The sequence below is a fragment of the Sinocyclocheilus rhinocerous genome, unplaced genomic scaffold (assembly GCF_001515625.1).
Source record: "Sinocyclocheilus rhinocerous isolate Xijiao unplaced genomic scaffold, SAMN03320098_v1.1 scaffold271, whole genome shotgun sequence".
In the NCBI taxonomy this organism is placed as follows: Eukaryota; Metazoa; Chordata; class Actinopteri; order Cypriniformes; family Cyprinidae; genus Sinocyclocheilus; species Sinocyclocheilus rhinocerous.
This window is the reverse complement of record NW_015657574.1, coordinates 1,788,774-1,801,348: the sequence shown is the minus strand read 5'-3', so window position 1 is coordinate 1,801,348 and position 12,575 is coordinate 1,788,774. Positions and strand designations below refer to the sequence as shown.

Genomic DNA, 12,575 nt, shown 5'->3' with positions numbered 1-12,575 from the left:
GCTGGTTTTGCCCCCTTTTTAACCCAGCGCTGGGTTATATTTAACCCAACATTTTTTAGAGTGTACCTTCCCTCATACTCACAAGATCTTGTCCGCTGTCTGATGACTGGACCATAGCGCAGAAGGATGAGGGGTGTAACACCTACTGACATTTTCGCTGACTGTGAAATTGAGAAATTCACCTGGCATAAAGTAGAGAATCTGATGAATCAGGAGCCATTCACCTCTACTCACACACTCGTGCATTCACCTTCCCCTCTGTCCAATGTGTTGTCGAGCCTATCTGCTAATGTTGCATGGATTGATTCCCCATGATCCAGTTTGTCTTATTTGAGAGGACATTGGTAATCGAGGAGCATTAGCAGATTGACAATCACTGGCGGAAAGCCATGCAGTTGCTCTGTGCACATGACGGTACTGTAAGCTGCAAATAAGTTCAAAACCCTCAAATAGTCTCCGATTGGAAGGGAGGCCATAAAGCTTTTTTTATGCACTGCTGATTAATACTTTCCAGTTTAGGTTAATTACATACTAGAGAGGCTGATCACAATTCTCATGATGCAGCACTTTGCATTTAGTTTGAATGTTTTATTTGTAGTGTTCCTTTTTCTGTATTTGAAAATGTAAAATAAATCATTACTAGGCATTTCTTCACCTTTTAGTTTTTTTCTTTTGTTGCCAACTAACTCATGAAACAGTACACTTTATGATGCAGGTGTGGACTCTGGATGAAAAATGAAGGTAACATCTACAGTATAAAGAAGTATAAAAAAGTAAAGTGCCAGGTAGGAGTAACATACTGGGCTTTTAAAACTGTCGATATAAACAATGCTATCTGGGATGGGCGCATATCTCAGGAGATAAAACAAATTGCTGCCCTGTTTAGAATCAGGATTTAATGTTGTGTGGCCAATGTCTTCCTGGCCAAATTTGCCCATTGGCCTCTGATCATCATGGCCTCCTAATAATCCCCATATCTGCTGATTGGCTTCATCACTCTGTCTCCTCTCCACCAGTAAGCTGGTGTGTGGTGGGCGTTCTGGCGCACTATGGCTGCCGTCGCATCATCCAGGTGGATGCTGCACACTGGTGGTGGATGAGGAGATACCCCCTGACAATGTAAAGCGCTTTGAGTGCCTAGAAAAGCGCTATATAAATGTAACAAATTATTATTATTATTAATGTTGTGTACTTTGTTCATTGTGTCATGTCTTCGCCGAGTTGTTTTGCCTTCTTCAGGATACCATATGTTTGAAGATTGATTGTGTTTCTGGTCTGGCATACTTTACAAACTCATATACCAAACTTTTTGGTTATTATAATCGCTCATATGAAATGTTCTAAATGCTTGTGAATGGTTAATCTATGCATAATTTGTAATTATATGTTATATATGTTATAACTTGATCTTCCTGTCAAATGACAGACTTGTATCATGATGTATGGTGGATATTTCCTATCATTTAGTCTGCTTAAACTACACCCCTTTCTTACAATCAATTGCAAGCTTGTATTCTGATCTGCCTCTATTTGTGAGTGCAACGGTCAAAATCTAATCAACAACCGATGGATAGAACAAAGTCCCTGCCCATTTGATTTTCTTTTTCATTTCAAATGGAAGTAAAGATCTATAGCTACTTGCATTTCATTGCAACTTTAAATTGTAAAAAAGTATATCAATAATTAAACCGAGATATTGTAAAAGAGAACTAGAAGCATGTCGGAGGCCTAATCACTAAGTACTGATAGAATGGAATTCGTTTTCTGAATTAAAATGATTTACATAAAAAGTCTGATTCAGGTGGGATTGGGATCTCTGTTTCTATAAAGCAGGTTGGTCTGTTGTTTGAATGTGGGCGGTACATTTATTTATATGTTTGTATATAATTAAGGGAAGGAATTAATTTAGGCGAGAATCGTGACCTACAACTACAGTGGCCTTTCTGAGTAGTTTCCGGGATCGGGCTCTCCGTATTGATTTAATTAGCTTTTTATGTTGGATGGGATGCCAGCAGGCAGTCGAACGACCAACTGTTATTTCACTCAGAAACTTGGCAAAAGGTCTAAATTCATAATGAAAGTGCACCAGGCTGCACAACGAGAAAATTAGCTTCCGGTATTCACCAAAGGTCAAAATAAATGAGGAGAAGTGTTATGAAAAATATCCACAGACTTTCCTATCTGGGCGGGACTAGATTTCAGTGGTGCAGCATGAGCTGCCTGGAACATTTAGCAAGCAAATTATGTAACAATATTTACTGTAACTCAAAAATTGACAGTCAGTGACTATCCTGAATAAGAAAAGTATCTTGTATCTTAAAAAGTATCTTTGATATGTTTTGAAAATACAAATAAAATCAAAGAAATTGTTGATAAAAGCATAGTGATTATGTACATGTGTAAATACATGAACAGAAGACACTGCTGAAGTCATGTAATATTTTATTCTAGCTCGTGCTCTCCCTCTTGAGCATCCAGCCCAATGCCGCAGGCAAATGTCAGGAGTTGTGGTGGAATGTCAGGAGTCATGGTCTGGCTCCATCACATCCCCTCAACCGAACGGACAGGATGTGCTCGCAGGTCTGGCCCTGCACCAGGCTCCTTGCTTTAATTAAAGAGGGCTTTAGGATGCGTGCCAGAGACTTTGGAGAGTCGCCTTCATCGATCACCCTCACCGTCTCATCTAGCTTTCCACACCCCCACAGCTTTTGAATCATCTTTGTACTCACTTTTTATTTTTTTCATTTCACCACTCATCATCATTGGATGATGGAGTGATGTTTTTTCTGTTTGAGTATGACTAACTAGGTAGGATGGGGGAAGCAGCAGTTGCCTGCAGGCTCTGCACTGACCTTTGCTCGGATGCACTTTGTCATGAGTGTGGATGAGCCACCCACAGGGATGGAGGCCCACGATTGCTCCTTCCCTCTGCCTGCAGACTTTCCCATTGTAGAAGGAGAGCGGAGGCCCTCCCTACTTGTGCTTGCGATCAAACGTAAGAGGTCTGTGGCTCGGGCGACAAAGGATGTGAGTGGGGGCTTTCAGTTAAATCCTAGGTGATCCAGGTCTGCAGAATGAAGGTCTCAACATGCCTAATGGCATCTATATTACTGTGAAATCAAAGCCAGTGGCAGCCACTTCTTGCTTGTGTAATATCTGATAACTTTCAAATATGAGGAAATCAGCAGATGGTACTGCAATCGCGAAGACAGTGAGAGTGAATTAAAAAATTATGAGCCCATACTCTGAACGGTAAGAATTAGTCTGGAGTTGAAAATTCTCGTCAATTACTTAAAAGTCCCTGACTTTGCTCTTTCTGTGGCAGTCTACCAAAAAATTTGCAGAGCTCGACTCAAATGGAGTTATTGTTTGTTTTTTATATCTAGCAGCCTGTCAGTCATCTTATTTTAAAATCAGTTTTGCCCAGGCAATCCAGAGCCATGTAACTCCATTAAACAGGAGAGCAGGTACAAAAATAGCCTAATCTAATAGGCCTGGTTCGCTCTGCCTTCACGGACCTCTGATATCTGTCTGCCGCTCCTTTATCATAGACAGGAGACAATGCTGTTCACAGTGTACAAGTTACAGGTACTCGCATTAAACTTTTACATCCATGCTTTTAATGTTGGATATTATAAGCCTTTTCTGGTGAAACTTAATGAGCTGATGCACATTTTGTCCAGTGATTTCTATACTGACCTTATTAGACTTCTTTGGCATCTAACAATCTAGCAAGTTAAACAGTGATTTAAAAAACCTCACCGGAGACATCAAGTCATTTCTGAAGTTTATGATTCAACTGTGAAACTGTAAAAGTATACAAAAAAAAACTATTACCAAATATCAAATTGAAAAATTATCAATTGACAAAGACAATTAAACTAAGAAAATATACACCATAACAATTATATCAAAATAACATTCTTATATGAATCACACAATATATTCAACATCGCGTAATCACACACATTGCGTCTAACAAAAGTAAAGAAAAAAAATATTTTAGAATGAGCCTCACTCAGAACAGCTAAAACATTCTGCTGACTCACTGCAGTACTACTTGAACTTCCTGCTTCCTGAACTATGTGACTGGTGGGGGAGAGGGGGGTTGCTGGAGGTGTGAATGGTTGTGTGGAGAGGTGTTCAGGGCGGGTGTGGGGTGTTTTTTTCAAACCTGCAGTAGAACTCGTTCAGATCGTCTGCCAGGTGTTGATTCTCGACAGTGCTGGGGGATGGTGTCTTGTAATTGGTGATTTCTTTCAGACTTTTCCACACTGATGCTGAGTCACTGGAAGAGAATTTAATCCTTGCTCAGTGATTCAGGCAGTCTCTCTCTTTCTTTCTTTCTCTCTCTCTTTCTCTCTCTCTCTCTTTCTTTTTCTCTCTCTCTCTCTCTCTCTCGCGTGCTGTTTAGGCATGTTTTGTGCCGTTGATCGTCTTCGTCATCCTTAATAACTAAAACATTTATTCATGCTTGGGTGTCGGCTGTGAATCCAGTGGAGAGAAATCCCCCACCACTGCAAACTGGCATTCAGATCTGCCTCCATTTTGTTTGCAACGCCCCACCTTCCAACGATCCAGTCAATTCCCGAAGGATAAAATCAAGTCCCGCCCTCTCATTTCAGATGCCGTTTCACTCGGATATACGTCACAGTTGAGAAGAAAAGACAATCGTAACTTCCGTTTCATGCCGACTTTAAAGTCCTCACTTGAGTAGACATATTTAAAATAATAATAAAAAAAAAAAATCTAAATAAGTTCAGTCCTGCACAATTTCATTGTTTGATTGTTTTATTTTAAAACATGGATTGACTTAATTTTGTAGCTCAAGGGATGCATTTGCAAGCATCTTCTTGAAGATTAAAGGGATAGTTACCCAGAAATTAAAACTCATTCTTGTGTTGTTCCAGTCCTGTATGACTTACTATCTTCTGCAGAATGCGAGAGCAGGTATGTGGAAGAATATTTCAGTTTTTTTCAATATAATGGTCCGATTGACTTTCATTGTATGAACAAAAATGTACAGAGACATGTATCTTTTGTATCAACACGTGGATGACAGAATTTTCATCCTTTTAAGAGTCTAAGCACCTCCTTTTGTATCACAGTGTCCCTTTTCCCATTGCATGCTCCATACATTCCCTACAGATGCACAAGGGTCCAATTACTGAGTTCGCTCAAGCTAGACGCTCTTTGCCACTGGAGGTCATCTCTTTGGGGCAGCCATCATTTCTCGTTAAACACACACAGCGTGTGTTGGGCCATCTGAGACTAAGGAATCTTCTGAGGACAGACCATTCTTCCATGCAGACAGTACACTCATTATCAAATATTAGTCGTTTCGCTCTTTGCTCCAAGTTATCAGACAGAGAGCATGAGCAGAAGACACAGAGAAGCCTATACAAGCAGACAAATTTTGTGTTGAAATAAGGAGGAAATAAAATTACTGGGAAATGTACTTGCAGTATGGTGTCTTAATGCAAGTATTAAAGATGTGTAATCAACCAGTATACGTCCTCTTGTAGATGTTTTTACAAATGAACAAGTCTACTTTGACATTTAAATAAGGTCACTGAGGTCATCTTCATCTAGACCTGTTCACTTGCCCTGAAGCTTTCTGCCTTCTCTATAATGTATTTTGATTTCCGGGTGTGTCGAAGTTCATCAGTAAAAAATCTGACTTGGTAATCAATACAAGAGTTACTTTCTGCTTTGAATTATTTCCGCAGTTATATGTTTGCGTTTCTTCCGTCCTAAATTAAAATAGTGAGGCTTGGGTGCATCGATCAGGATGATAAATGGCAAGAGAGAAGCCCATATGAAGTTGCTGATGCATTGGTCTCGACCCAAGGGACAATTATTCAGTGATTTATACTCTGAAGCGCCTGGCTAATACCTCACTCCCTTTAATTAATGGGAGGTTTGTGAGAATAATGAGAAATAACAGAGAGTGATGTAGTATTTCTTCTGTGTAACAGTGTCACAGTGTACCACTGCTCTTTTCCATTGAAATAATGCTGATTCTTGTGCTGGAGCCAGTGCTCAGCTGTTAAGAATGGTGAACCTTTGTCAAAACTGACCCACGTTTTCACTAACTTCCTTAACTATGATTTACCACATCAAGTTTAATGTTTCATTCAGCGCATCTATGATTACCAGCTGATTTTGATGCAACGGGTAAGAATTTATGAGTGTAATGAGTTCACACATATACTTGTAACGCCCCTGTGGACTGTTTATTGTGGTTTCTTCCCCTTTTGTTGGTTTAGCCCGTACTAATCATTAGTTAATTACCCTCATTGTGCTCACCTGTCTGCCACTAATTATCCACCCTATATTAGTTCTACATTAAAAGTCATTATTGGAATCCTTGTCGTCCTGCCTGCCTCCACACACCGTGTCATGACCGAATAACCAACCCTAAGTAAAGTATAGCGGTGTCTTTCCCCTCGTTTGTTGTTCCACCTTGACAAAACAGCACATCTATGAATTACACTAACTGAAAAAAATAATGCATTTGTCACATCCCTGTGGACGGTTGATTGTGGTTTCTCCCTCTGTGTCCTTATTTGGTAGTTCCTGTTCTAATCATTAGTTAATTACCCTCATTGTGCTCACCTGTCTGCCACTAATTATCCACCCTATATTAGTTCCTGTCTGTCTGAGCTTTAGTTGTCGGTTATTGTGAATGTTACCCCGAGTGTCGGTTATTGTGAATGTTACCCTGAGTGTGTGTGTTTCGCCTACCTGAATCTGCCTTGTTGTGTCTACATTAAAAGTCATTATTGGAATCCTTGTCGTCCTCGTCGTCCTGCCTGCCTCCACACACAGTGTCGTGACAATACTATTATAATAATATAATAATAAAACTGTTTAAAAGTTTGAGGTCAGTAAGTTTTTATTTATTTATTTATTTATTTTTTCGTTTTTAAATAAATTTATGCTTTTCATCAGGGACCCATTAAATTAATCAAAGGTGATGGCAAAGACTTGCATTGTTACAGAAAAATTCTATTTCAAATAGATGTTATGAATTTTCAATTTTTCAAAGATTACTGAAAAACATTGATCATGGTTTCCACAAAAATACTAAGTAGCACAATGCTTTTCAACCTTGATAATATTAAGACAAGTTTCTTGAGTACCAAATCAGTATATTAGAATGATTTCTGAAGGAAATCACTTTGACACTGAAGATTGGAGTAATGGCTGCTAAAAATGTAACTTGTATTTAAGCTAACATTAAAAATATATTACAATAAAGTTATTTTACATTGTAAAAAATATTTAACAATATTATTGTATTTTTTTATCAAAGAAATGCAGGCTTGGTCAAGCATAGAGTGATTTCAAAAACATAAATTCTTACCGCCCCCAAATGTTCACACATATTTATAAAAGATTTTATGCAATGTAATGTACATTGGAACAGGTTGTGAATTTATCATGCATTATAGTTTTATTTGTGTGATTCTTGCTCGACTGAGCTGTTTTTGGCCTCCTGGCCTTTGACATAATTGGTTCTAGGCTGTTCAAGACCAGAACAAGCTTTAGTGACTTTTCGGAGGAGAAAATGTGTGGAATGATTCCAGAATGGTCTCCGGTACCAGCTTCCCCTTTTCAGTCACTATCATACAGACAGTATTTGAGCTGCTACTGTAAGCTGTTACATGAACAGAATTTGAGACTCACAGTTATTAATAAATGTGGTTGCCAATCCCATATACTGACTGTCAACAGCCAGAGTTTCAGAACAGATACATCTGAATCTGAGGCTCAATTCTCAAAGGTATTTAGAAAGAAAAGCAAACAGTGAGGTATGCGATAATGGAAAGCGAGAAACAAAGATCTAGAGGAAGGGAGAGTGAGAGAGAAGAGGCAGTAGCCCTGTGTGCTCATGAGGGCAATGAACTTGTTAATTAGCCTTCCCCTGTGCATTTTTATAAGTACCATTAAAACTGCTCACTAAAGCAGGGTGCCACTATTAGTTCCCAACCAGAGAAAACTCATCCAAACTTTAAAGTGGTGGGAAAGGTAGAGCAGCCTGAAGCACTAATATGTTTCTGGATGAGACGGCTGTGTAATGGTCCAAATAAAGCGCCTCTCGGATATGGAATGATAAATGGAGTAGAGCAGAATGCTGCAGCCTTGTGATTGGGCACTCAGACTGTATTGGTATAAGAGACCAGTATGAGAGTGATAATGGTAGAAGTACTGTTCTCTACATTATAGGGACAGGTCCAACAACTGACTAATTAACTAGTGAAGCTGTCTTATCTAACTGTCAAAGGTACTCTGTGAATTTGCATCTTTAAATGTACTTTTGCTACATGTATCAAAGCACCACTTTTATAACAAATTTTATAACACCTGTGATCTTGCTGTATAACTGAGCTCCAGAAATACTTCATAAATGTTGGTCTATGTACACATGTACACAGGTGTCCTTGGCCATCTCACTGTTTTGTGTTGAGTTTTTATTTATTTATTTTTTTGCCATGAGCATTGTGATTTTTCTTTAGATGGCATGTAAAGTGTAAAATAAAATGAGAACCCTGCATTCTGTTGCTCTTCGTCTAGCTGTTTCAGGGCTTCCTTAAGACCCACTAGTTGATGCAGTTTTGCACATCCCTATCCTGCATATCCTCTTTCGTCATTTATTGTTCTGTGCTCTGCATGCTTTTTAACACTTTGTCTCTCTTCCAGTGGCTCCCTCCACTGTATCCCCCATAACGCCATGGAGGAGAGAGATGGAGATCTTAGTACTGGGGACAGTAAGCTGTGCATCTGTGGTCTTCCTCCTCCTGACTGCCATCATTTGCTACAAGGCCATCAAGAGGTAATCTCAGTAGTTTTAGATATTTTATGTATTTATTTATTTATGCATTTCATTCTGTCTCTTGTATTGGTTGATTTTACTTGTCTTCATTTTCAGAACCACATTAAAAAAAAGCAAAAACTGAAGTTAGTAAAATGTGAGAATTGTGTAATTTGTTTAACTTTTTACACATTTTATATAATTTTGGCCATGTAATATTAAATGCACAGCATTTTGAGCATTATAGGTACGTTTTGGTCATTGCCTTTGTTTGTAATTCAGTTTTTCCTTGTGTGGAACAAGAGAAAATACTTTGAAGAAAGTTTCAACTAGAGAAAATAACTTTTTTTAAAATATATTTTATGTTCAAGAGAAGAAAAAAAAATCATACAGGTTTGGAACGACATGAAGGTGAGTAAATGATGACAACATTTTCATTTCCGAGTGAACTATACCTTTAGGTTGATGTTGACTTTGTTTTTTAAAGCACCATACAAGCCTACAGGTAAACAGAGAAAATTCCATTAGCGTTTTATCAGTGTCAGTTTCATGCTTCCTTATTATAACAAGATAACAAGGCAAAAAGATGATATCTCCACTTCTTGTCTGAAACATGAATTGTGAATGTTGTTATTTTAGTTCAGATGACATGAGGCCTTCCTACATTAGGAAAAACAATGACTATGATTTATGGTTAGGAAAAGGAATGTGTTTTGCACTGATGGTGCAGTAGAAGGCATAAGCATTGTGTGGTGTGTCAGCCTTAAGCTGCTCTTTTGGTTTGGTACCAGTGAAATGCTGTCAAGGGAACAATTGAGAGGCCTGTCAAATCAGCTGCAGACAGGGAAAATGGCCTCAGACAGTCCAAATCACTCACACAGCGAAAAAGGAAAGAGGCTCCCAGACTGTATTTGATACATCCAGGGCTAAACTATGACAATTCATAGATTTAGCAGATGTATTGCTATTTTGCATTTTGCTGTATCATATTTCTTTTTATTTCTCTTCTAGGTAATCATAAAAGCTTTCAGCTGCCAGGCTGGCGTCAGTAAGCATTTTTTCTTTAATGAAAAAACATTGACCTTTAATATATGCTATCACTATATCACTTTCTGCAGTAGCTTCAACACTTTTTTATTTATTTATGAGCTATAGTGTTAACATTTTTGGCTGCATACCATTTTGTGAAAACCTGACCATGTAATAAAATCCCATATAAAGCCAAGACTGGCCATAAAGAGAAGAACATTTTAGTCAGAAGAGAGCCACTGTGATACCATTTTTATCTGTGATAGTACAGCATGTCACTGAAACCTTTGTCTTTTTATCATGAGGATTTATTGCTGCAGGTGTTCTCCTCCTCCTCATATTTGTTTAAACCTTTCTAGGTTTTGGGTGCTGATTGTGAAATATACAAAAGATAAGTTATTTGCAAAAGTGAATTCACACTTGGCTTAGGATGATGATATATCATTAGATGCCTCATCCTTGCTGGTATCATCAGCTGGTGTCCAACCATCCTCAAGCATTTCAATCTTTAACCACAACACTCCTAAATTGGTGGGTCAACATAGGAGGTATCATCAGGTTTCGTCTATAAAACATCTAATGGCTGGTTGCATGGCTTGCAAGTCATTTCTGGCCCATAGGAGTCTCATGCAAGTGATAACCAGGGTATTCCCATGACAAAAAGGGAGGAAGAAATTATGCAATAAGTTTCTGCAATATTTTTTTTGTAAAATTCACAAATGAAGAGTCAGCACACTGCAATTACCTGCAATCTGTGCAACTGTGACTGTAGTTGCACAACCTTTTGTGCCTTATTGCTTGTGATAAATGGTAACAGCATAATTAAAACATTAAATAAGTACGCAGTTTCATTAATCATAGTTTTGTAAAAGGTGATTTACATCACGGTTGTTATATCTGCATCATAGCTGTATATTTTAGCATAACTGGAATGCTTTGTTGACAAATTGGCTTGCAGGACCAGAACTGATTGCCTCACCCCCCAAAAAACAGAGTCCATGTGATAAGCATCAGTTGACTATATTTGGCCTGGTTTGTGTCATCCCGAAGCTACTCTCATTAAATTGAAACTATTCAGATATTCCAGTGAAACTAGTGGAGGTGGATCCAATCTGTTAGAGTTAAAACATTCCAGTCTTCTGGAAATTAATCTTTTATTTATGAAAGCTGTGGAACATCCCCTCCTGGCTATTAAACGGGGACTTGTTATGAGCTCTGTTTTGGAATAATTTCACTTGGTGAATTCGTTTGTTACACATTGCCTATTTTTTGCCTGAGAACTTGGTATAAGGAAGCCAATTCCCAAAGGAAAACCCAGCTGGCAGCTATTTCCCCACTAATGAGCTTGCCCAGTCTGCCAAAATGAAGACAGAGACATGTTTAATGCCTTCCTTTATATGCATGCGAACACATCATTTAGCTATGCCCAATGACTGATGCACCACAAATGGTGCTTCTTCAAACAGTCGCTAAAATGTCCCAGTGAAGGCTCGGATTATTACCCCAATCATTGCTTTATGGCTTCTGCATGCTGAAGCCTGGTGTGGCTCACTTATTGTAATGAGTTTAATGGAATTAGAGGCACTGGAGGGGAAAGCTAAAGCAGTTTTGTTGAAAAGTTGCTCAGTGCATATAGTGAAGAATAGATCTTAGAGGAGAGAAATGTGGTACTTTGTGATTTTTGACCGCTGTAAACGAATGATAAAGCATCCCGGTCATTGAACGGTAGTGTAATTATGATAACGAAGACTCTAAACAAACACATTCAGAGCCCTCAGGATAAGATGGGCAAACATAACTTCAGTTTGTCTTTTTTCCCCACCCTTTTAGCTCTGCTGAACATTCAGCACTGATAAATGCTGTCATGCATAGTTACAGTCAACACATCCTAAAATAACTTTTTGGGTGAACTTTTTCACATTTAAAATGCTGTTTAGATTTAGGCTTGTGTTTAAAGTGCTCTATGAGACACTGAGGCTAAAAAGGCTAAAATTGTCTAAAATAGATATATTTATAAATTATAAATAAAATATTTGCAAAATTAGGTACTGTCAGCCTTTTTCTATTTTTTTTCCCACAGGGTAAAAAATGTGCACATACTGTACACCTTGGAAAACATCTCTTATTGATTATTATTCGAGTGTATGTTGCACTCGTGCTTGAGGGTAATAAACATTCTAGACAGTACTACTATTGGACAACTTGTTATTCAGTACCTTTTGAACTCTCTAATTAAAAAAAATAATAATAATTGTGAAAAATAAAATTGTGATTTCTAAAAGAGTACACCAGGTTTTCATAAATATGCTCTGGTTAAGCTCAGGCACTTAAACTTTACAAGAAATGACAAGAAACTTTACAAGATGCCTAACATGATAGAAATAAAGACCTAAAATAATTGCTAAGTGAGGGATTGACAGTCAGCTTGGTGTTAATTTATATCTTTTTTTCAAGTATCTTTTGAATTTTGAAGACACAAACCAACCAATGCCACAAACCAAAATTTTACACATTTTAAAGGGATATTACAAAATAAATCAATAAATATTCCCAAGAAAATATGCTATATTAAAAAGATTTTAATGAGATATTGGGGGGACACATGGGATTATGTTGTTGAATAAATTTGCCTTCTTTCATTTTAGAAGATAATTTTTTTTTTCACTTCTAAGTTTGTTTAATTGTCATACTGTGATAAAAAATAGTTGAGTATTATGATTAATGACAT

At 37.9% G+C, this 12,575-nt stretch overlaps 1 protein-coding gene across 2 annotated transcripts in view; it reads left to right on the top strand.

Moving 5' to 3' along the window:
• LOC107721377 (proline-rich membrane anchor 1-like) overlaps window positions 1-12,575 on the top strand; it is a 24,528-nt gene that overhangs the window by 7,524 nt on the left and 4,429 nt on the right. For both annotated transcript variants that reach the window (XM_016529364.1, XM_016529363.1), the window contains exon 3: window positions 8,707-8,839. In XM_016529364.1, coding sequence (XP_016384850.1) covers window positions 8,707-8,839 — 133 coding nt within the window. The remainder of the gene's footprint in view (window positions 1-8,706; window positions 8,840-12,575) is intronic.